Source organism: Urocitellus parryii, chromosome 11 (genome assembly GCF_045843805.1).
Source record: "Urocitellus parryii isolate mUroPar1 chromosome 11, mUroPar1.hap1, whole genome shotgun sequence".
NCBI classification, from domain to species: Eukaryota; Metazoa; Chordata; class Mammalia; order Rodentia; family Sciuridae; genus Urocitellus; species Urocitellus parryii.
The window spans coordinates 47453162-47475875 of NC_135541.1; the positions used below are offsets into that span (position 1 = coordinate 47453162).

Genomic DNA, 22714 nt, shown 5'->3' on the forward strand with positions numbered 1-22714 from the left:
TACAGTGGAGCAAAATGGTAATGGGGATGTATGGGGCCTGTGGTTAGTGTCTTGATCTCATGGGGATCTTAGTCTCGTTATGAACAAAAAAGTGAATAATCAAAAGTCTCCATGGTTTCGAATATCCTAAATTGTTTTGTAAGATGTACATATACCTTTGTCGCTTTCTTTAGAAAATGCTTACAAGTCTCTGTTGATCTGTGATTTATTAGGAAACTCTTAGGATAGATCTTTTCTGTCACAGGCAGCCGGAAGAGACAGCTTGAAGAAAGGCAGCTGTGTTTTTGGTGTTCTTGCCTAGTATAACTCTCACGTGGGGCAACTCCATGTTAGTTTGAAAACTAACAAGTTGCTTCCCCTAACACTCAACTTCCTGTTCTGTTAGAGAATACTTTGGAGTCTTAATCACCAACCTTGACTCCTGTGCATTTTGTGGGTGTTTAAGAATGTCAGATAGCTTTAGGAAGAGCAGGCACCTACACCTACAGATCCTCTCTTGTTTAGAGGTCAGGCTTGATACCCAAACGCAATGAGTGGTAATGATCTTTCTAAATCAGTTTGAGTCGACCGAAGCAGTCCTTGTGAGAATCACTGCCCAGTATGTGCTAACTGTCCATTGCTGTAGTCTACTTAGGTAACAGGATGCTTTGGAGCCTTAATTATCTTAAGTCATGACTAGCCCACAGGTCTATGGAACCATACAGTGGATATGGCAAGGGGTGTGCTGAGAAGAAATTTCACTTAGTAATTTGAGGGCTCTATGAATGGGTGGAGAGTTTAGAGATTTCAAGTAGAGTGGCTCTTATTGATTGTTAAAATAAGGTAATCTCTGGCCTCAGGGGTTTGTGATCAAGCCTATACAACAAGAGTGACATGTCAGGTATAGGTACAAGGCCTCCCAGGTAGTTGTACAGATGTGACTGTTGGGGAGCACTTGACTGATAGGTTTGTGGGGATTGCAGCCAGTTCTGTCCTGGCCACTGAGCTGTGTTGCTTGGCACAGCGAAGTCTGCCTGGAAGAACAGCATCTTCTGGACACATGCGAGGGCACAGCAGACCTGTCCAGCAGGATGCCCTAGGCCTTCTCTGCCCTAGGGGAATCATCAGGGAAAGCTTCTTAGATGTTTTTCAGTCTTGACCTTAGAGAACAAGTGACACTGTGCAATGGGAAATGGGAGACTGAGTGGATGTGGGTGGGTGGGAGGATGCATGCCTGTGAGTGGCTGGTGCATGTGCTACTTGAAGGGTGGTTCTTTTTTTTTTTTTTTTTTTTTTTGCCAGCTCTTTAAAACTTTTTTTGGCCAGCTCTTTAAAAGCCCAACTCCAGGCCTGGAAGCTTTCCTGAGGCCTGAGGTCAGATCATGTTCCTGCTCGGAGCACACTTGCATCTAGCCCTGCCTCTCTTCTTCTCTTGTCTTTCCTGAGTCTGTAGCAGGCTCGACTGTGTGTTTGGTACAGCCTGGGTCAAAGGTTGTCCATAAAGGAACTGATGGGAGATGAGGTTTGAGAATAGTTCTGGGCTGATCCCAAGAGAGTCTTGAATGCCATACCTAGGAATATATCCTTCTGTAGGCCATGGAACCCATTGGTGTTGGGGGAAAGAAGTGATTTTGTGCCAACTTGTGTTTTGGGAAGGTCCCTGTTGGAGATATGTGGACAGGGAGGCTGACTAGGAGGTGCAGGATTGCAGGGTGCTTAGTTTGTCAGGACACAGCTGCCAGGAGCATGTGCTGTAAGTTTCTTATTTATTAAGCCAGAAATCAGCACTGAGTGGAAGTGAGGTGGTTACCCAGAGGAGGATGGAGATTTCCCCACAGGGCACATTACCACCAGTAACATCAGTTCACACAGAAACTCACTGCTCACTGCACCCTGTCTTTTCCATACAGGTGTTTGCTTTATAGCCTCCTAGAAGGCACTTGCACCTTGGGAGTGTTTCTGTCCAGGGACACACTCATACCCCTGGGGATGCAGAGTAAATTTAAAAAATGCTCTGCCAACCTGCTTGACTTCAAGTTCAGCTCTACAGTTACAGAGTAACTTTGGGCAAGCTACTTAACCTCTGTGTGCTTCAGTGTCTTCCTCTATGAGGTGGGAAATGAGTAACATTGACCTGACTCATATTTGTGAGGATTAAATGACTTCATGTATATAAACTGCCTGTATATAAACAACTGTTGGCACATAGGAGAAATTCTTATTATCTCTAAGTCCTTGAATGGAATTTGCAAAGCATCATCATTCCAAGTCCTGGATACATATGAATAATGAATGTACAACTATCGAGACAACCGTAGGTGGTGTTATTCCATATAGACAAGGAAACTGAGGTACAATCTTCATGGAGGCAAAAAATATACAATATGACCCAAATCTTTAACTTTTATGTGACAGTACTGGGGTCTGTGTCTGGCTCTAAAATATATGGGTTTTGTTTGTTTGTTTAATACCAGGGATTGAACTCAGGGACTCTTTACCACAGAGCTATATCCTTAGCCTTTTTAAATGTTTTTATTTTGAGACAAGGTCTCACAAAATTGCTGAAGGCTTTGCTAAGTTGGTGAGGCTGGCCTCAAACTTGCAATCCTGCCTCAGCCTCCGTGGTCACCGGGATTACAGGTGTATGCCAGTACAGCAGCCAACATGTATGTTCTTGGCCACCACTCTAGATTTAGAATTTTCTTCATAATTACCAGTAGTAAATGTCAGGGAATGTTTTAAAACTGCCTTTTTTGGTGTGAAGAAAAAGAGACTGGCTTTGAGCAAGGCCAATTAGAGTGTGGCTCTTGAACAACTGAAATGACTCATTTGGGTAAGTGCCAAAATGCCGTAAATGCAAAAGTTTCTTCTGTAATTTCTACTTCTAAAGGACTTTGACATCTGTGTGTGTGTGTGTGTGTGTGTGTGTGTGTGTGTGGTTGTACTGAGAACTGAACACAAGGGAACTTTACCACTGAACTACATCCCCAGTTCTTTCTATTTTGTTTTTGAGACTGGGTCCCCAAAGTTGCGGAGAGAATCACCAAGTTGCTTCGACTGACCTCAAACTTGTGAACCTCCTACCTCAATCTCCCGAGTTGCTGTAATTATAGGCATGCACCCACATGCATAGCTGCATCTTTTTTTACATGTGGGCTGGGGATTGAACTCAGGAGTACTCATCCACATCCCCAGCCTTATTTTGTATTTTAATTACAGAGTTTCATGGAGTTGCTTAATGCCTCACTGTTGCTGTTGCTGAGGCTGGCTTTGAACCCGCAGTCTTCCTGCCTCAGCCTCCAGAGCTGCTGGGATTACAGACGTGCGCTACCATGCCCAGCCTGACATCTATTTTTTAACCAAGATTTTTTTAAAAGTGTTTTTTCTTACTAGGAGAGATTCATCAAAGTGATATCAAGGGTAAACAGTTTATAGGACGAAATTTTTCTTAGGAAAAAAATTTTTTACAAGCAGTTTCTTCAGTGGCAAAATTTTATTCTTGCATACTGGAGAATAAAGAACTTGTAGTTTACAATCAAAGCTGCAGTTCATTGTTGATCAGGCCTTTTGTTTTGTGTGTATGTTGACATGATCACTCATTTTTGGAGAAGGGTGGTACTGAGAGAACAGTTTTTCTTAATTCTATTCCTTCCACAAAGTCTGATAGAATAAGGCCGCTTTGTGAGGGAATTGGGCTTTTTTATAGGGGTATTTCACTCTCAGCATGTTCTAGCTTCAACAATGCAAAGAACCTAGAGTAACTATCTGTTTCTGGTGACTTAGGCACCTTGGGAATTTGCTGTTTTGTGAACAGTGGTCCAGCTCTGTTGTCTGTATCCAACTTGCCCTCACTTGATCAGAACAAAAAGAGGATATGGGTATGTATGTGTGTAGTTTAAAGGATAGCAGCTGTGTATCTACTACCCAACCAAGAAATAGAACATCACCAGTACCTTTGAAGCCCCATGTCCTTTCTCCATCTCTCCACCCAGGCCAACCATCTTGCATCTTGTTATCTTGCAGTACCATATACTTTGTCACATGTGGGTATCCCTCAACATTAATTTTGTCTATTCTAGAATTTTATATGAGTGGGTATATATTTTTGTTTGTTTTTGTTATATTGGGGTGCTTAATCACTGAGCAACATCCCCAGCCCTTTTTAAATATTTTATTTAGAGAAAGGGTCTCACTAAGTTGCTTTGGGCCTCATTAAGTTGCTGAGGCTGGTCTCAAACTCATGATCCTTCTGCCTCAGCCTCCTAAGCTGCTGGAATTATAGACATGTGCCATTTCACCTGGCAAATGGACATATTTTTTAGGCAAAAAAAAAAATTGAATCTTCATTTTTTAAAAAACTGGTTGGGTCAGTAAAGGATAGGGGAATGTTACTATATTTTGACTTTGTTCTGAAAGTAGGTCAGATTGTCAATTTTTGGCACCTGCTAGAGCCATCAAAAACTGATAACAACTTCTGATACTCCCTTTGTGGTTCCCTGACCTTAACAAAAATGTGCCATAGTAGGGCATACAGTAGTTGCTTAGTGTGTGTGTGTGTGTGTGTGTGTGTGTGTGTGTGTATTTTAAACCTAGGATTGAACCACTGAGCCACTTTCCCAGCCCTTTTTAAAACATTTTTTTTTAAATTTTGAGTCAGGGACTCTCTGAGTTGCTTAGGGTCTTGCTAAGTTGCTGAGGCTGGCTTTGAACTTGCTATCCTCCTACCTCATCCTCCTGAGTTGCTGGGATTGCGCCACAGCACCCCCAGCTCAGCAGATTTTTTTTTTAAATGAATGACTCAATTGTAATAGTAAGGCCAATGAATTTCATTTGTCATGATGGCATCCTTGTAATTGTTGTCGATATCTCTTTGCAGTGGTACTGAAAATGAAGTACTAGCTGGGGAAGATATATTCCAATGTAACATTTTAATTTAGCTCAGACATTAATAGTTGTAGTGTTTGTAAATGGATTTAGTTGTTCTGTTATGAGTAGCTACCTACCTTAGTGGTAACTCCCCAGTTAACCTGGTCCTCTGGGGATTTGAATAGAATTGGAAGGAATGGCTGGTCTTTATATGCATATTGCATATCTGCTTTGTATCAGACCCTCTTCACCCTGCTGTCAGAGACAGCAATGCACAGAGCAGACACGATCCCTACTGTATGACGGGAGACTGTCACGAAAAATAAAATGCAGTGCCGCAGATGGAGGACAAGATGCTTTAGGGCTTGCTCAAGGGAACCTGAAGAGGAAGGAATGGCTCTGGCCCTGGAGAGTGGAGGGTGGAGGCCTGTGGCAAGAGGAAATAGCCCTGCGATGTACTCAGGGACAGGTCTTGGAGGGACTTGGAAGCCACTGCATGGACTGTGGAATGCTTTTAAAGCAGGAGTGTGATGCAATCAGATGTACAAGTGAGACCACTCTGACTGCAGGGTAGAGACAAGGTCTTGGGCTGTGGGGGAGGAGGAAGGGGAAAGGAAGGCTGTGTTAAAAGGAAGCCACTGAATACTAAATCTTATCTTTTGAAGCTTAGCCTGAAGGGGGAAAATGGCTTGTGACTTATAAGAGGGGCAGAATGACATTTAGGATTCCAACAGCCTGATTAGGAGCCCTGTTTTGGAAACTGCTTATTTTCTAAATTGAACTCGTGTGTGCTTAATCCTCAGGTCTATTTGGCTCCTTGGTGAGCTTCTTGAGGATGCTCTCATTTGCACCTGCAGTGCCTTGCATGGTGCCTGGCACACAGTGGTTGTACAGAACTGTTTGGACATGGATGTGTTCGCAGGAGTTTTGCCTGTGGTTTTGAGTGGCAGCAACTTGGGAGGAAGACAGTGGTCTGGAGTAACATGGGAGCTCCCAGGGGATGCTGGCGAGATGATTGCAAGCTGATTGTGGCTTGTGATATTCCTTGCTTTTTTATGCCACAAAACACTCATCACTGTTGTCTTTGTGCTGGTAATTTCTGGGTTAGTTATTGAAAAATATAAAGGGAGAGATAAGTCAGATAAATATTCAAACAAAATTTAAAAACCTCGCTTAAATGTTAATAGCATTTGATCCCAAGAGGCTTCCATTCTAGTTAATGTATTTTGCCTGATTACTATGGACTTGTTTGAGGTTTTATCTTTTTTTTTTTTTTAAAGAGAGTGAGAGAATTTTTTTAATATTTATTTTTTAGTTCTCGGCAACACAACATCTTTGTTGGTATGTGGTGCTGAGGATCGAACCCGGGCTGCATGCATGCCAGGCGAGCACGCTACTGCTTGAGCCACATCCCCAGCCCATTGTTTGAGGTTTTGATCCCTATCTTTAGTAAAACAAATCTTTGAGTGATCAGGGTCAAGAGACTGAGGGAGCCTGGGTGGCCTTATGTAACTGGACTAATATTGTAGGGACATAATGCTTCAGTGGTCATGCCTTTATTTAGTTTGTGACTAATAACCTATTTCTGTATCATAAGGTATTTACATGAAACTTGACTGGCAATGTAGAGCCTCTTGCAACTTAATTGTACTGTTTTTTCTACTTAACACAGTAAAATTCCATCAAGTTTTGCTATTGAGATTTTGGTGGGTTGGCAGTTCCAATGTTTTGGCTCGAGGCTTTGGGACAGACCTTATACTACACTGGTATAGGGCCTGATAACTTAACAGGTACCACCTGAATGAGTATTTAGGCAGATTCAAAGAGTATTTAAACCATAAAACTAACCATACCCTATATTCTCCAGTTATGTAGTTTACCATATATGAACAGTGAACCCCTATTTCATGACAGTAACCAGCCTTGAGTTTTGGATCCTTCTGTATTTCTGTTTGGAAGTTATTTGGTCCTCTGGGGAGTTTAATGGAATTGGAAGGAATGGCCTACAGCCATGAATTTCATGCCACCTAAGTGTGTATGTGCTTTTCCTAAAGAAATGCCACCTACTTGTTTGCTCTTTCAGTTATTTAGAAAGAGGTGTTTTCTCTTTAACCAGTCTTAGAATAATTTTTTTTTTTTAAAGAGAGAGTGAGAGAGGAGAGAGAGAGAATTTTTTTTAATATTTATTTTTTAGTTCTCGGCGGACACAACATCTTTGGTATGTGGTGCTGAGGATCGAACCCAGGCCGCACGCATGCCAGACGAGCGCGCTACCGCTGAGCCACATCTCCAGCCCTTAGAATAATTTTAATAAGTGTGCGTCCAGGATCCTACCGTCAACAGGTGACAGTATTTTATTTTTAATTTTTTATTCTTTTTTTTTGCTACTGGAGATTGAACCCAAGGGCACTTAACCACAGAGCCATATCCCCAGCCATTTTTTATTTTTTATTTTGAGACAGGGTCCCACTAGGTTGCCCACAGCCTGGCTAAGTTGCTGAGGCTGGCTTTGAATTTGCGATCCTCCTGCCTCAGCCTCCCAAGCCACCGGGATTACAGGCATGTGCCACCATGTCTGGTGACAAGTGTTTTATTATACAGACACAGCGATTTATTATAGCCTGTTAAAATGAAAGCATATAACTTTAACATGAAGAAATTGAAGCTAATAAAATAATCTTGGAGGTGTGAATTCTGGAGAGATACCAACTTGATGGACTATCTTACGTTCTATGTTATCTTAAGATTTTAGTCTTGTTCTTATTAAATGTACAGTTTTATAGGTAGTCTCAAATGTTGAAAATTTGTGTATTACCTGATCCAGTTAAAAATTTAAAATCCAGTTAAAAATTGAAAATTTATTTTTCAAGGAGATTACATCTATTTGTATCTTTGTAGTGGTTATACAGAAGATGTTACTAAGGTGTTGCTGCAAAATTTATATTGTAAAATGGATGGAACATTGATTTTTCTAATATTTAATATTGGATGAAACTACACATGAATATGTACACACACACACACACACACACACACAATATTGCTTGCTTAAAATCTGATAGTCTCCCTTTCTGAAGAAAGTGTTTCTAGGTGTGTAGGTGTGTCTTTAATCAATAGTTTTCTGTTATTTATTTATTTATTTATTTATTTATTTATTTATTTATTTATTTATTTATTGGGTAGCTGAGTAGTGGTGCTGGTATTGAACCCAGGGGAACTTTACAACTGAGCTAACTGCCTTAAAGTCCTTCAAAGTCCACATTCTGTATCCCACCGTATCTAACCCCATCTCTTACTGGTGTGCTTTTCAATTGTCACTGCTTGAAGTTCCAGGGACTCATGGCATTCCCTTTTCCTCCTTTGCTTTACTTGACTCAATCTCTCTTTGTGTTTTGAAATGCTGAAGAATTAAGACAGGGCTGCTGGCAGGAGTTGTATGTAACTCAGTGATACAGCCCTTGTCTAGTATGTGTGAGGCTCTGGGTTTGATCCCCAGCACTGGGAACGAGGGGGGAAAAAACAACTAAGAGGCCAAAAAAAAAAAAAAAAAACCTAACCATCCGCCTGTCAGCTAGTCCCTAATCACACTTTGCTTGGTTCATATCTCCTCTGAAAAGGTTGGTATCTGGCAAAGTTGGACCATATTTGATCTTTGGATAATGGTTCTTTAATAACTGTCCAGGAAGATCAGATTGATTTTTGTCAGGATAAAAAATAATAATAATAATAATCTTCAGGGTTGTTCATTTATTCATTCATGCATCAAATTTTTATGGACATCCAAAACTTGCCAGGGTGGATTCTAAGCACAGAGGACATGGCATTGAACAAAATACTTCATTTTTTCCTCATTGAGCTGTTCTAGTTGGTCAAGGCAGAAAGTGAAGTAACAAATAAACCAATATAGTCAATGTAAGATCTGGAGTTCCAGAAAACAGTGTAAAGTGTACCTTAGTTGCTCACCTCAGATGTGTGTTCCCCTTGAACTGGAGTGGATGGGACTAAGAACAGGACTGGCCTGACCATTGCAGTGTAGGACAGCACAAAACTTGTCAGTTATTCTCTGTGTCCTCTGTGCTAGTGATTATTTAGCCTTGGAATGTGAATATCACACAGGTATTGTATTCACATTAAAGCCTGTACATGGACATTCACTGGAGCATTATTCATTATAGCCAAAAAGTAGAAGGGCTCAGATTGTAGCTTAGTGGTAGCATTTTTACCCCTCATCATGAGGCCCTTCATTTGATCCCAAGTACCATTAAGGAAAAAACAGTAAAAACATTAGTTAATGCACATTGGGATATATCTATAAACAAAAAGTGTGGCATAGCCATATTTTTGGACTATTATTCAGCAATAAAAAGGAATGAGCTACTAATACTAGCCCAACATGGGCTGGTATGTATGAACTGTGAAGATATTATGCTAAGTGAAGGAATCCAGAAACAAAAGACTCTGTATTATATGATTCTATTTATAAGAAATGCTCACAATAGACAAATAAAGGTAGAAAGTAAATTAGTAGTTTTAGAGGGAGGTGCATGCTAGAGGAAGGGCAAAGGGGAGTGACTGCTAATGAGTAGGGAGTTTTTTTCCCCCAGTGTGTGAAAATGTTCTGAAACTAGGGAACAAAGATGTTACACAGCATTGAGAATATATTAAAAGGCACTAAGCTGTACACTTTAAAATGGAAATGTTATGGTTTGTGAAAAAAGCTGTCAAAAATACAAATATTGCCTCCTATCTGAAGGTGAATATCTTATCATGATTCAAGGAAATAACACCTATAAAGTACCTAAAGCATAGTGTCTGGGACATAGTGTTTACTAGGTTAATGGTGGTTATTGTTGCTTTTAGTCCAAGTAATACTGTCTCAATTTCAGTAAGCTGGAACTTTTGTCCACAGCTACATCTTGAGAATATTACCTGTTACACAGAATGTAATCAACAATACTTTTGAACGAAGGTGACTCCTTAACATTCCAGTTCAGCTACTTTCTCCTCTACAGCAGTCTTGGGGTCCCGCTTCTCGAAGCGTGTTACTGAATGTGCATGACTGAATGGCCTTGCTTTAAGCTGCTTGTCCAGTGGTAGCAGTTGAGTGATTAGAATCCTTTACTGAATATATTTCAGAGCTTAACTTGGGAGAAGTAAAGGCTCTACCAAAATTAAATCACCTTGACCCTACTTTTACCAAAAAGGGTCAAGGTGATTAAAAGTAATATATATGATATAATTCTGCTTTGTGAACTTAATTAGCCTGTGAGAATGTGATTCTTAAATGTTCATTATCAGTTCCCTGGAGGACTTAATTTTTGTTAAAAACATTCAGTTCTGAGAAATATACATACGCAGATTTCAACTGATAATTTGCCCTGCCAAAGTCAAGCCACAGTTTCTACATATACGGAATTGTTATTTTAAATTAAGATAGAAGCAGTTTTTCCTCTGAAAGTGGTTTTTTAAAGGTTTACATCCATTTATGAGCTTGGCATCCCACTAATGCTGAGTTGCTTTTACAACTGCGTCATCAACGTGCCATCTGCTTATTGAGGCTCATGGAAGGAAATAAACCTGTTTGTGTTACACATCGTGCAGCATCTTTTTGAGGGCCAGTGGAAAATTTTCCCTTTGGTCTTTCTAAGAATGGTTATGCTTCTCAGCATCTTTCAGTCTTCGTACACCATGTGGTTGATCATCTGTCTTTGTTACCATAAACTGTTGGGAGCCCTGAGGTCCAGTGTGTGGCTCACCTCTGGGAAGTCTCGGACATCTTTTAAACCTTCTTGTACCACCCTCTCTCTTCACTCCAAATTTGTTTTCTACTCTTTTTTTTTAATCTTGGCCAATTCATATTTTTTCTTCTCCTTTTTCTGGCTGTGCCTATTTCTAAGAGTTGCTTTTTCTAATTTGTTAGAAGACAAATGGGTTAAATTAAGCAACAATACTGCCATTATTGAAGCCAAGATTTAAAAAAAAAAAAAAACTATAGCAATTACCTTCAACTTTCCCTCCATATCAGGGTGGGTGAGAGAGAAGGTGAAATTGTCAGAATTCAAAAGCTCTTTCTTCCTCTAGAAGCCTTCTTAGTGTCTCTTTAACTATCTTTTAACAGAAGTTGGCGAAATGGCAAGGCAGTACCTGGAGAAAGGTCTTTTGGTTCCAGATCACGTGATCACACGCCTAATGGTGTCAGAGCTGGAGCTCAGGAGCGGCCAACACTGGCTACTGGATGGTGAGTGGGCTGTGGGTGAGCTGGATTTCCTGGTTGTGGTTTCCTTGCACACTCGTATAATTTTGAATACATTGGAAAGTGCTATTCTTCCCTCTAAACTCTCTTGTCATGTATTCAGTGTCAGCATTTGGCAGCATAGAAATTCACCGTGGTGAATCCTCTTAATTCACCGTTTCCAGACCACCTTCATGAGAGCCCTGACTTGAAGTAACCTTTCATGGGATTGTTGGTATTGTTCCAGTTTCCATGGTGCCCTGTTTGCATGACTCAGTCACCTTAAGTATACCTCATCTTAAATTCAAGGTTCTTTCATTTACCAGGGACAACACAAATCACAACCATGAGTCACTAGTTTTCACCTGGTGGATTAACAGAACATCTGCAAACCTTTTACTGAGTATATAGGAAACAAGTACTGTTGAGTGTCAAATGGACAGCCTTTGGGGAGAAGTTTAGCGATGTGTGTACTTTTCCATCTGGCACTTCTATTCTGTATTTCTTCCTAAAGAGGAATCTTCAAGCTTGTTTATTTCAGCATGATTGGTAAATAGTAACAAACTGTCCCTGCTCTTAAGGGGCTTATATCCCAGGAGGGGAGTCAGTTGTATAAAGAAGTACAAAGAATTAGTTCCTAAGCAAATCATATGGAATAACTTTATGAAAAGAGGGATGAGTTACTAGATGTCCTCAGGTAGCTGAATGAATTGGGAAAGCAGATTTAATTAATTTTTTTTTTTTTGCAGAGAGTCAATGTGTACAATTTAAGAGGAGCATGACTATGCTTAGTATTCTCCTAAACCTACCAGCAGAATAAGTCAGGAGGCTAACCTTTGATTCTGTACAAAAAGGGTGAGACTGGGAATTTCATAGTGATTACTGAAGAGTTATTAAATAGGGGGTATAACATTATCAGATCTCTCTCCTGTCATGCAGTGCAGGAGAGATGGAGTACTGGGGCTGGAGGGAGAGTGGCAACTAGAAGCCAGAGAAGACATCCTTATAATCACTGGACTAATGGATATTCTAGGCTTGAATTCAAGCAATGGCAGTGGGATGGAAAGGAAGCACCACATGGGTGAATAGACTGAGGAGGGAGGATGGACAGGAGTCATGGGTGGCATAGTGTGCTATGTCTCTGGGACGTTCTCCATTGTCATCTGAGGCTTTTTAAGGCTTTTGGCTATCATCATAAAAGTCATTTATGCAGATTCTGTGCCTTTAACTCACTAAGGCAAGCTCCCCAGTACTTTCTGGCTGAGCATTTGGCACAGCCATCACCTCACGGTCATTTCCATAGTTTCAATTCTTTGTTGGGCTTTTCGTTTTGTAACTGAACTTGTGTGGTTTTAGTGAATTTGAAGATCTAAGTTAAGAGAGGATCACCTATGATTGTGTGGTTTTAGTGAATTTAAAGATCTAAGTTAAGACAGTTCGTGCCTTGAAATTTTCTTCATTTTTATCATTTGTGCTGGCTGGTGTGCAGGTCCAGAATTTTGGAGGGGGATTTTGGGGCGGGGGGGTGTGACTACTTGAAGTATTAATCTCAAAAACAGTTCTAAAAATATTTAGCTGTTCAGAGTCAAAGTCAAGTTACAGCCATGGAATGTTCTGCATCTCCTTTCAGTGCTTGCTTTTGCCATCATCGTGCCTCTCGGGGTGAATAACTGAAGTTCTTTTACGTCGCAGGCCTGTTTTTAGTAGAGTGCGTCAGTCTCCCAACTGATTTAGTTTGCATCTTTCTCCTTGAAAACCCATCTGGTCACTTTCAGTTGTGATTTTTCTTTAAAGCTCTGGAAGCCATCCATTTGGCCAAGGGAGGAGTGTGAAAAATGGCTGGTTCCTGTGTTCGGCTTGAAACTCCTTCTGTTACAGGGCATGTGCTCTGTGCGCTGCGGAGGACGTGCCTGTTGAGTGTGCTAAAGGTGATTGAATGTGGAAAGGTCAAGGAAGGAATTCTGGGTGGTGGGTGACTCATCATCTGGTCCATATGGCTGGAGAGGCATTGTGCTAACGGTGGGTGGGAGGAGGAGAGTGGAAGCAGGCCAAGGGAACACCGCGCCTGGGAGGTGGGGGGTGCTCCGGGTTTGAACAGCTCTGGCCTTGCTAAAAAGCCCAGCACTGCCATGTCTTCACAGTAGTTGGAGAAGAAATACTCTATTGTTTGAGTGTATGGGGAGAGGTGAAGGAGGAGGAAGATTTTTCCCCTTGAGGATTGTAATATACAAATGACCCTTGCAATTTTGTTATAAGATCCTTTTTTTTCTCTTCTATGAATAAGGTGTTTACTTCTGACCAGGTGCTCCCAAGGCAAAATGATAACTAGGGAACTATCAGGTATTTAAAACAAATCCTGGACGGGAGTGATAGCTCAGTAGTAGAACCCTTACCCAGCATGAGGCTCTGGGTTCATCCCTCAGCACCACACAAAAATAACATGAAGTAAAACACGTGTGAATGTGGAAAGGTTTTCACTTATTTTAAAAAGTGCCATCAGTGAGCTCAGTGGCTCACGTCTGTAATACTAGCAACTTAGGAGGCAGAGGCAGGAGGATTGTAAGCTCAAGGTTAGCCTCAGCAGTGTAACAAGGCCCCAGGCAATTTGGTAAGACCCTCTCAAAAATAAATAATAAAAAGGGCTGGAGGTGTGGCACAGTGGTAAAGCACACCTGGGTTCAATCTCTGTGGGGAGACAAAAAAAAAAGTGGGGACATTGAGGTCAGGTCAGTGGGGAAGTATATTTTAAAGGTCCTCATTTCTTAACTTGACTGTCAACCAGTGCATTTAAAGAGGAACTTCAAGTTCTCTCACTTAGCCCTAATTTTTTAGGTGAAGGTATAAAAATATTTTAAATTTGGTATATTAGTACATTTTCATTGCTGTGACAAAATACCTAAGCTGTGTAACTTATAAAAAGAAAAGGTTTAGTTTTCTTGAAGTTTTGAAGGTCCAAGAGCATGATACTGGCCACCGTGGTTACATCATCACATCATGGCAGGAGCACATGTGAGAGGGAGATCCCATTGTGAGACTGGAAACCAGAGAGTGTGGTCAGTCTTATTCTTTTATCCTTCACAAGTCACTCTCATGGGAATCAACTGGAGTCTCAAGAGAACACATTAATCTCTTCCAAGGGCAGCATTCCCAACCACTTCCCACTAGGTTTCACCTTTAGAAGGCGCCATCCCCTCCCACATTGCCACATTGGGGAAGCAAGCTTAAATTCGTGAACCTCTGGGGGACACGAATAACCATATCCAGATCATAGCATTTGGTTTCATGGAGAGCAGCTTTAAAATTAAAGTGGAATATAAGTCTTTAATTGGAGATAAAGATAATTTCAAAATGACAGTCATCATTTGGTCTCTAGTTATATTTGGACTATGGTCTATTTTTTTTTCTTCTTCTTCTGTCTGACCAGTAGTGAACACTAGCTGTTGCTTTCTGAAGGAAATTAAATTTTCTTTTTATTTATTTTAATGCAGAAGTTAACACTGCTTAAATATGTGCGATGTTTGTGGGTTTTTTTTTCCCCCTCTGAGAGTTAAAGCTCTTAGATCAGATATTCCAGGGTATGTGCTCACTTAGAGCTCTTTGTCTCCTGGAAGGAGGTGTCTGTCCAGAATGTAAACTACAGATGAGGAGCTAGGAGTTTTGCCCTGATCTTGCAAATGTGTTTTACCATACTAGACTGGTGCATAACTGCTCTGACCTTATCTCCTCCTATTTTTCTTTGTGAAGCCCACCTCTAGAGAGTGTCATATCCCACTGGGCAGCATATGTCTACTGGAAAAAAAAAAAACAACAAACCAACAATATATTCTGAATTGCATCTCTTAGGAATGCCAAGGGCAATATTTTTCTGTTGTCCTTGTGGATGCAGGTTATGTTTCAAGAATAAAATGTATAATAGAAGTGTTTGGAAGGTCACTGAAAGGTTCTTTTGGAGTGAAAAGTGAGCCAGGTGTGGTAGTGCATGCCTGAAATCCCAGTGGCAACTGTGGCAGGAGGATCGCAAATTCAAGGCCACCCTCAGCAATTTAGTGAGGTCCTAAGCAACTGAGTGAGACCCTGTCTCAAAATAAAACTTAAAAAGAGCTGGGGATGTGGCTCAGTGATTAAATGCTCTTGGGTTCAATCCCTTGCATAAAACAAACAGCAACAACAATCAAAAAAAGAAATAGAACTGTGCATGGTGGCACATTTATAATCCCAATCTATTCAGGAGGCTGAAACAGGAGGATGGCAAGTTTGATCTCAGCTTTAGCACCTTTGGGAGACCCTGTTGCAAAGTTAAAAATGAGAAAAGAAAAGGGACTTTGTAGCTCAATGGTATGCTTAGCATGCTCAAGGCCCTCCTAACTTCTATCCCCAGCACCACAAATACATACATACATAGAAATACATACATAAATAGAAAATAATCATCCTGCTGTATGTGTGTATGAGGGTCCTAGATATTTCTCTCTCTCTCTCTCTCCAGTACTAAGAATTGCTACCACTGAACTGCATTTCTAGTCCTTTTATGCTTTTTATTTTGAGACAGGGTCTTATTTGTCTTTGGGTAATGGGTGTCTAACCACTGAGCCACATCTCCATCCCTTTTTAATTTTAATTTTGAGACAGGATCTTGCTAAGTTCCTGACTTGTGATCCTCCTGCCTCAGTCTCCCAAGTTGCTGGGAGGACAGGTGGGCGACACCATGCCTGGTTGTCCCAGATGTATTTCTAAAGTGAATAAAGCATGGGTCTGACTGGCTTTGCACTGACTGACAGTGAAGGAAAAAGGAGAGATCTGTTGGAAAGGAGTAGAAGCTGACTAAGTTCCTCCAGACACACAGGAAGGGTGGAAGATGTGTGTTTAGCCAACCATGGTTAGGTGAAGTGACATCTGTGTTCTGGGAGGTAAATGGAATGATTTTTACAAGCAAGGAGAGGCATTTTTGGTCAAAATGACCACATGAAAAACGATGGGGGTGTTTCGATTAGTCTTAGTGCCACATTTCCAAGAACCTCACCCATGCCCCAAGACAATGTAAATATATATCTTATGATTTTTTTCTGCATCGAAAATTGTGAGTTGAGCAGAGTGCTTACCTAGTATGTACAAGGGTATTCACTGTTAAAAAGGTTTATATCTAGCTACTGATTCCATCGAAGCTATTGTAATTCCCTTATTCATGATTGCAAGTGTTCACGTGAATTTCCATTTTGTGTGTGGTACTGAGAATGAAATCCAGGGGTTCTCTAGTACTGAGCTATATCTCCAGTCCGAGGCTGTCCTTGAATTTGTAATCCTCCTGCTTTAGCCTCCCAAGTCACAGGGATTACAGGCATAAACCACCACTCCCAGCATGTGTGAATTTCTCTTGGTGCTAAGTACTCAATGATTCTTTGCACAACAAAATATTCATTAGGCACCAACTCAGTGCAATGAAGTGTCTGGACACCACAGTGGAGCAATAAAGATAGTGAACAGGACCTGGTTCCCTGGAGTTCAGTATCTAGTGGTGATTCAGCCTTTGTCCTGCCATAGGCAGTAAGGGATATCTTTATTTTTTTTTTTAATTTAAATCCAAACCATAGAAACTCATATTTTATCCTGTGACCCTTGATGGCAGGGTGAGCTCAGAGTAGCTGACTGAAAAACATAGTAAAGTCTTGGATCTCTTCTTTCTTGTTTGGTATGGATTTTCTCCCGAGATCCTGCCCTCCATGTCCACTTCTGGTGGCTTTCCTCTGATTGAGCTGTCTATATACGATCTTACTATAGTATTGGACAATGGTGACTTGGTTTATTTTGTGTGTTTTCAGAGAATTAACCAGATTTTAATCTTAAAAGGCATTAAGAGACCAGTGTCGGTGGTACATGCTTGTCACCTGAGCAATGTAGTGAGGCTCTAAGCAATTTAGGGAGACCCTGTCTCAAAGTAAAAAATATAAAGAGTTGAGGATATAGCTCAGTGGTAAAGCAATCCTGGCAGTTCCCAATAAACCACACCCCCACCACCAACAACAACACAGAAAGCAAAACAAAGCAAGAAAAAGGCATTAAGGACCATATGGAAAACATATTCATGCAGATATTTGAACACACCCTAGAAGAACTTGTTTCAGGGATCAAAAAACAAATGGAGTATGCATTTTTGTGCATCCAGATGAGCTAGGCATTGGTTAGTCCCAGGAAGGAATAGCACATTTCCTGTCCTCACAGTGCAGGAGGGCTGTGCTGTGTAAAATCTGGGGACATGAGTGAAAGTATTAAAAGGTGACATGGGGGGCTGAGGTTGTGGCTCAGTGGTAGAGCACTTGCCTAGCATGTGAGAGGCACTGGGTTCGATCCTCAGCACCACATTAAAAAAAGAAAGAAAGAAAGAAAGAAAGAAAGGCATTGTGTCCAAATAAATATTAAAAAAAAAAAAAGGTGACATAGGAGTACGCAGCGAACTCTCTTTTAAACACAGCTATTAATTAAGAAGGCTTTCCTGGAGAAAGTGACACTAAGCCATGTTTCGAAGATGGAAATAAAGCACATTTTAGACAGGCAATGTGCACAACGAACTACAGAGGCTTAAAACAGCGTTGCTTATTCTGGAAACCCCAGGTTAACCACTGGCTAATACTGGAGCCAAAAATATGAGTGCATGAGGCTGGAAAAAGTTGGTGAGGGCAAAGTTAAACACTTCTTGAAATTCAAAAACAGGCAAGGCAGTTGAATAGTGTCAAAGTTAATATTAAAAACTAAGTTGGAAGGAAGTTAAAAATTTTTAAACTTATGGGTTTGACAGCATAAATAACTTATTTTTTAACTTTCTTTCCAAATAACATTTTAAAAATTAACTGTTTTTTCAGAAAAAAAATTAAGTTTAGATATACTTTAGACTATAGGTCATGGTTTCTCTGTACTGGCCATGTCTTGTCCAACACTTTCAGAAGTTCGAAACCCCTGTTACTTAATTAGGAGCCTATAAAGTAAGGCACAGGATGACAATTGTCTTCCATACCTAAGTTAGATGTTAGAAGAGCCTGCTCCCCTAATTTATGGAACAAGTATCTTGGGAATTTGATTAATTAATGGGCTGCAAAGCTGCATCGGAGGCAAACCTTGCTAGTTTAATCATTTTGCATGAGTACAATGCTGAGAAAACATGAATGTGGTAGAAGAATCATGGATTAGTGGAACACCCAAATGGTCAGTTGTAATGGACTAACTATGTTGTCCTGAGCAAGCCAAGTTACCTTTCTTGCGTTCTTTCACCATATCCTTAAAATAGGCCTATTTTTGATGTAAGTTTGCAAGGATTGGCCAACAAGTATGAAACTTAGAGTTCTGGAACATAGATCATCAAAGGGAAGATCTATGTTATTATTATTTATTGTAATTGGCTTAAGCTTGATACTGATAGATATTAGAAGGTAAAATTCCAATTATAAACAGAAATGTAAAACATTATTTTTTTAAATAGTTTTTTAGTTGTCAATGGACCTTTATTTGTTTTCATGCGGTGCTGAGAATCAAACCCAGTGCCTCATGCATGCTGGGCAAGCGCTCTACCACTAATGCACAACCCCAGCCCTTGAAAACAGTTTTCTAATATGAAAGTTATTATATTCACCCATCACTAAGTACTCTGGACCAATGCATTACAAATAGAACCACTCATCTTCCATTAAGTCTTCTCTATAAAAATAAATTATACAAAACAATATAAAACAGTTGATATGGAGACATTGGAGAGATGAACAGCTTGATTCAGGCTGAAAGGAAAATTAGATGGGAGAACATGCAGGTAGTTTAACTTCATTTTCCCCATTGCTTTTATAAAAATAATGTGTGATTACAATGAAATCCTTAATCCACATGGAAAAATGCAAAGAATGACAATTTATCACTTGAAACCCCACCAGCCAGAAATAACCTGGGTTAGTAATGGAAAACCTTCCATCGAAACATTGGTATCAGACTATACACACTCAAAGGCATTTAATTTGACTCAAACTTAACAACAATGACAACTAAGTGAACCTGAAGAAATTATTACTAAACTTCAGATAAATCTTTATCACCACAGAGGTTCTTCTGGGAGCACTTTAAGATTAGGATCACCATAAGAGTGACATATTTGTTTAATAATTTCAAACCCAGGCAGGAGGTATCATCTATAATAAATAGCAGGGGATTATTACACTTCCTATCACCTCCTCTTCCTGTGTCTCCTTCATTCAGAATTTTCCATCGGCTTTTGCTGTTAAAATTTGTGATTATTTTTATGATAAATTCCCCAGTTTTTTGTCTTCTGTTTTAAAAATTTGAATGAATTCTGTGGATTGGTTCTCTTACCCATCTTGTTCATTTTATTTTGATTATTTTCTTGGTCACCTCTCTGAATGCACTATTGAATCATACACTTTGATTTGATCATACACTTGAGTTGATTTTTACAGTATGGGCTTTATATCTGAATGAAGGTGCACTAGTGACTTTTCCATTCATTATTTGGTTAGTTGGATTTTGTTGGATACTTTCCCTGTTTCCCTTCCTCTTTCCCTCCACGCACCATGAGGTGCTGTATTTAATGAGTTTTCTAGTTTGGGAACGTCTCTTACTGTTCAACAGCCCAGCTAGCTGACTAGGATATTCTTGTGTGTTCCTGTGTCTGTAGGAACTTTATGGCCACTCACCGTTGCTTGCTTTTCTGACCTGGGTTCTTGGTGTGAGGCCCAAGGCCAGTCTGACTACTCTATGTTGAAGGTGAACCCTACCCCTCAACCCGTCCCCTCCCCAATATAGACTTTCTGAAGAATTATTTCTTTGTTCTTTTTTTTTTGGGGGGGGTGGGCAGGGCATACTGGGGATTGAACCTAGGGATGCTTAACCACTGAGCAACATTCCCAACTCTTTTTATATTTTATTTTGAGATGGGATCTTACTAAGCTGCTTACCGTCTCAATACATTGCTCATTCTGGTTTTGAATTCATGATTCTCTTGCTTCAGCTTCCCAGACTGCTGGGATTACAGGTGTTGCGCCACCACACCCAGTTTCTTCATCCTTGATATAGACTATCACAATGTTGGTTGTTTTTATTTATTTTTCTCCAGTTTATGGTGTGTTCTTTGCTTTCAGGGAAGTTTTCCATTTGTTCAATTTTTCTGTTCTATTTCCCAGTTATTGATTATTATTAGTTTTAGTACTAAACTGAATATTTGTCTTTTATATACTTCAAGTTTTTCATTTTCCTCTGTCTTTAGGCATGCTTAGATCTTTTATCTTGCAAGAATTTAATTTTTTTTTTGTACTGAGGATTGAACCCAGGGGCACTTAACCACTGAGCCACATCCCCAGCCCTTTAAAAAAAATTTTTTTTTACTTAGAGACAGGGTCTCACTGAGTTGCTTAGGGCCTTGCTAAGTTCCTGAAGCTGGCTTTGAACTTATGATCCTCCTGCCTTGACCTCCTGAGCTTCTGAGATCTTTTATCTTGAGATCAGGAAACAACAAAGCTTATACTCTGTAACTACTTCATAAGGTCTCTGTCTACATGTGCCATACACTGCTGTGGGCCTCTCTCTCCCATCTGTTCTGCTTTCAGATTTCCATGTGGACTGCTGAAATCAGACCACCAGCCAGATCCTCCTGAGAGCATCCTTCTTGTACTATTCTATCTTCCCCTGCAACTCTTTATGCTGGTGTCTCAGTCATGTGACATCACATTAATCAACACCCCTCCCCCATTCTCTCACCCCTCAAGTGGACCCAGGAAGGCAGAGACTGTCTTGTTCAGAGTTGCATTGCCACTACCTGCAACAGTGCTTGGCACATGGGAAAGCCTATGGATGAGGCCCACTTATCGAAAGATCTCACCTGCAGCCAATAAGAGTCCAGGAAGGGAATACTCAGCCTGTTATTTTCACTGGGGCAGAAATATGGGCCTGTATCAATCATCTGCAAATTCCTTCTGTCTTAATTGGGATAGAATGGGACCATTTCCTGCCTCCTAGTTTTTTTTTTTTTTAAAGAGAGAGGAGAGAGAGAGAGAAAGAGAATTTTTAATATTTATTTTTTAGTTCTCGGAGGACACAACATCTTTGTTATGTGGTGCTGAGGATTGAACCCTGGCTGCACGCATGCCAGGCGAGCGCGCTACCGCTTGAGCCACATCCCCAGCCCAGTTTTTTTGTTTTTAGTGGAGACTTATATTCAAAGGACAAGCAAGCAGAATTCTTAAGCCAGAGCCTTTAATCAAGGTGTTTGCAGAGAATAGCTCCTTCTTCAGTGAATTGTGCATCTTCCCTTATGGGGAAAAGGGTGCAGTGACATCAGTATAACTTGTTTAAGAATACGGACTGTAAGGTGGCCATTTCATCTCTAATCCTCATAGCAATGCCAGGGGATCCTACCAAAAAAGATTTTATCCTTTATTTCTTAAAGCCACTTTGAAAGGGCAAACTTGTGGTTTGAAAAATCAAAGTTTCTTGGATATCTGCCTTCTGTTTTTGATCAACTAATCACTAAGTGATTGTGGCATGTTTAGCTTTTTTATTTTTATTTTTTTTGGGGGGGGGTCGTATATCTAGGCTTTTACGTCACTTTTTCTTTTTTACCCCCAGTATTGGGGATTTGTACCTGGGGGCACTATACCACTGTGTTACAGCTTCTAACCCTTTTTATTTTATATTTTGAAATACGGTCTCACTAAGTTGCCCAGACTGACTTTGAACCTTCAATCAATCCTCCTTGCCTTAGTCTGCGGAGTCACTGGTATTACAGTAGTATGCCACTGTGCCGAAAAGTGGTTTATGTTAACCTATAAGCTCCTTGAGGGCAGGATCTACTTATTATTACAAATCTCTTACATATCCTAAAGTTTCAGAGCCTAGAGTAGGTTCATATGTCCCATGAAGCTTTCAACAAACAAGAGGTGAGACCTGGAGTGTTCCAAACAGTGGGGACCATGGAGCTTATTCTTTTTACCTATTTTTCATAAAAACTGGATGAAATGGAATATGGAGGTCTTAAGATTCAGATATGAGAAAATAATCGCATAAATAGATGAGGTCATGATAAGATAGGAGAGAGAAAAGTCCTTATGAACAGGCTTTGGAGGCAATGAATTTCAAGTTTCAACTAAGGATTCTGGGTTGGTGTGAATAGTTTGAACTCTTGGCCCAGAAAAGACTGGAGAAGAATAACCACCTGTTTTTCAACTTTAATCCATTGTTTGGTGATTAATGGTGATGAACACTGGCTTGCATTTGTAACTTGGTTCTTGCTTTCACAACAGCTGGGAAGACATGGGTGGTCGGAAACAGCCCTTTGGCTGCAGACCTTAATGGAGACAGGAAGGGGGGGATGATGTTGCCTGGTCTTTTCACAAGCTGCCAACTCCAGGCGGATGTTGGATGGTGCCCTTCAGGACTTTCCATTTGTTTCCACCAGGCGGATGGCCTGCTTTGCTGCCTGGGAATGTGGCAGTGGATTCTGGCTCTGCACCTCCCCATGGAGTGAATGCAGTCTCAAATTAGAAAAACAGATGCGTCCTACTTCCATTCCCCTCACTGCCTGAGCTCGTTGCTGTGGCACCTCCTGCTTTAGTGACCCTTCCTCAGATTTTTGGCACTTGCTGGAAGGAGCAA

General features: G+C 40.6%; 1 protein-coding gene across 4 annotated transcripts in view; it reads left to right on the forward strand.

Annotated features, from left to right (window-relative positions):
- Positions 1-22714, forward strand: part of Ak4 (adenylate kinase 4) — a 62686-nt gene that overhangs the window by 21886 nt on the left and 18086 nt on the right. For all 4 annotated transcript variants that reach the window (XM_026411018.2, XM_026411016.2, XM_026411020.2 and 1 more), the window contains one exon: positions 10964-11083. In XM_026411018.2, coding sequence (XP_026266803.2) covers positions 10964-11083 — 120 coding nt within the window. The remainder of the gene's footprint in view (positions 1-10963; positions 11084-22714) is intronic.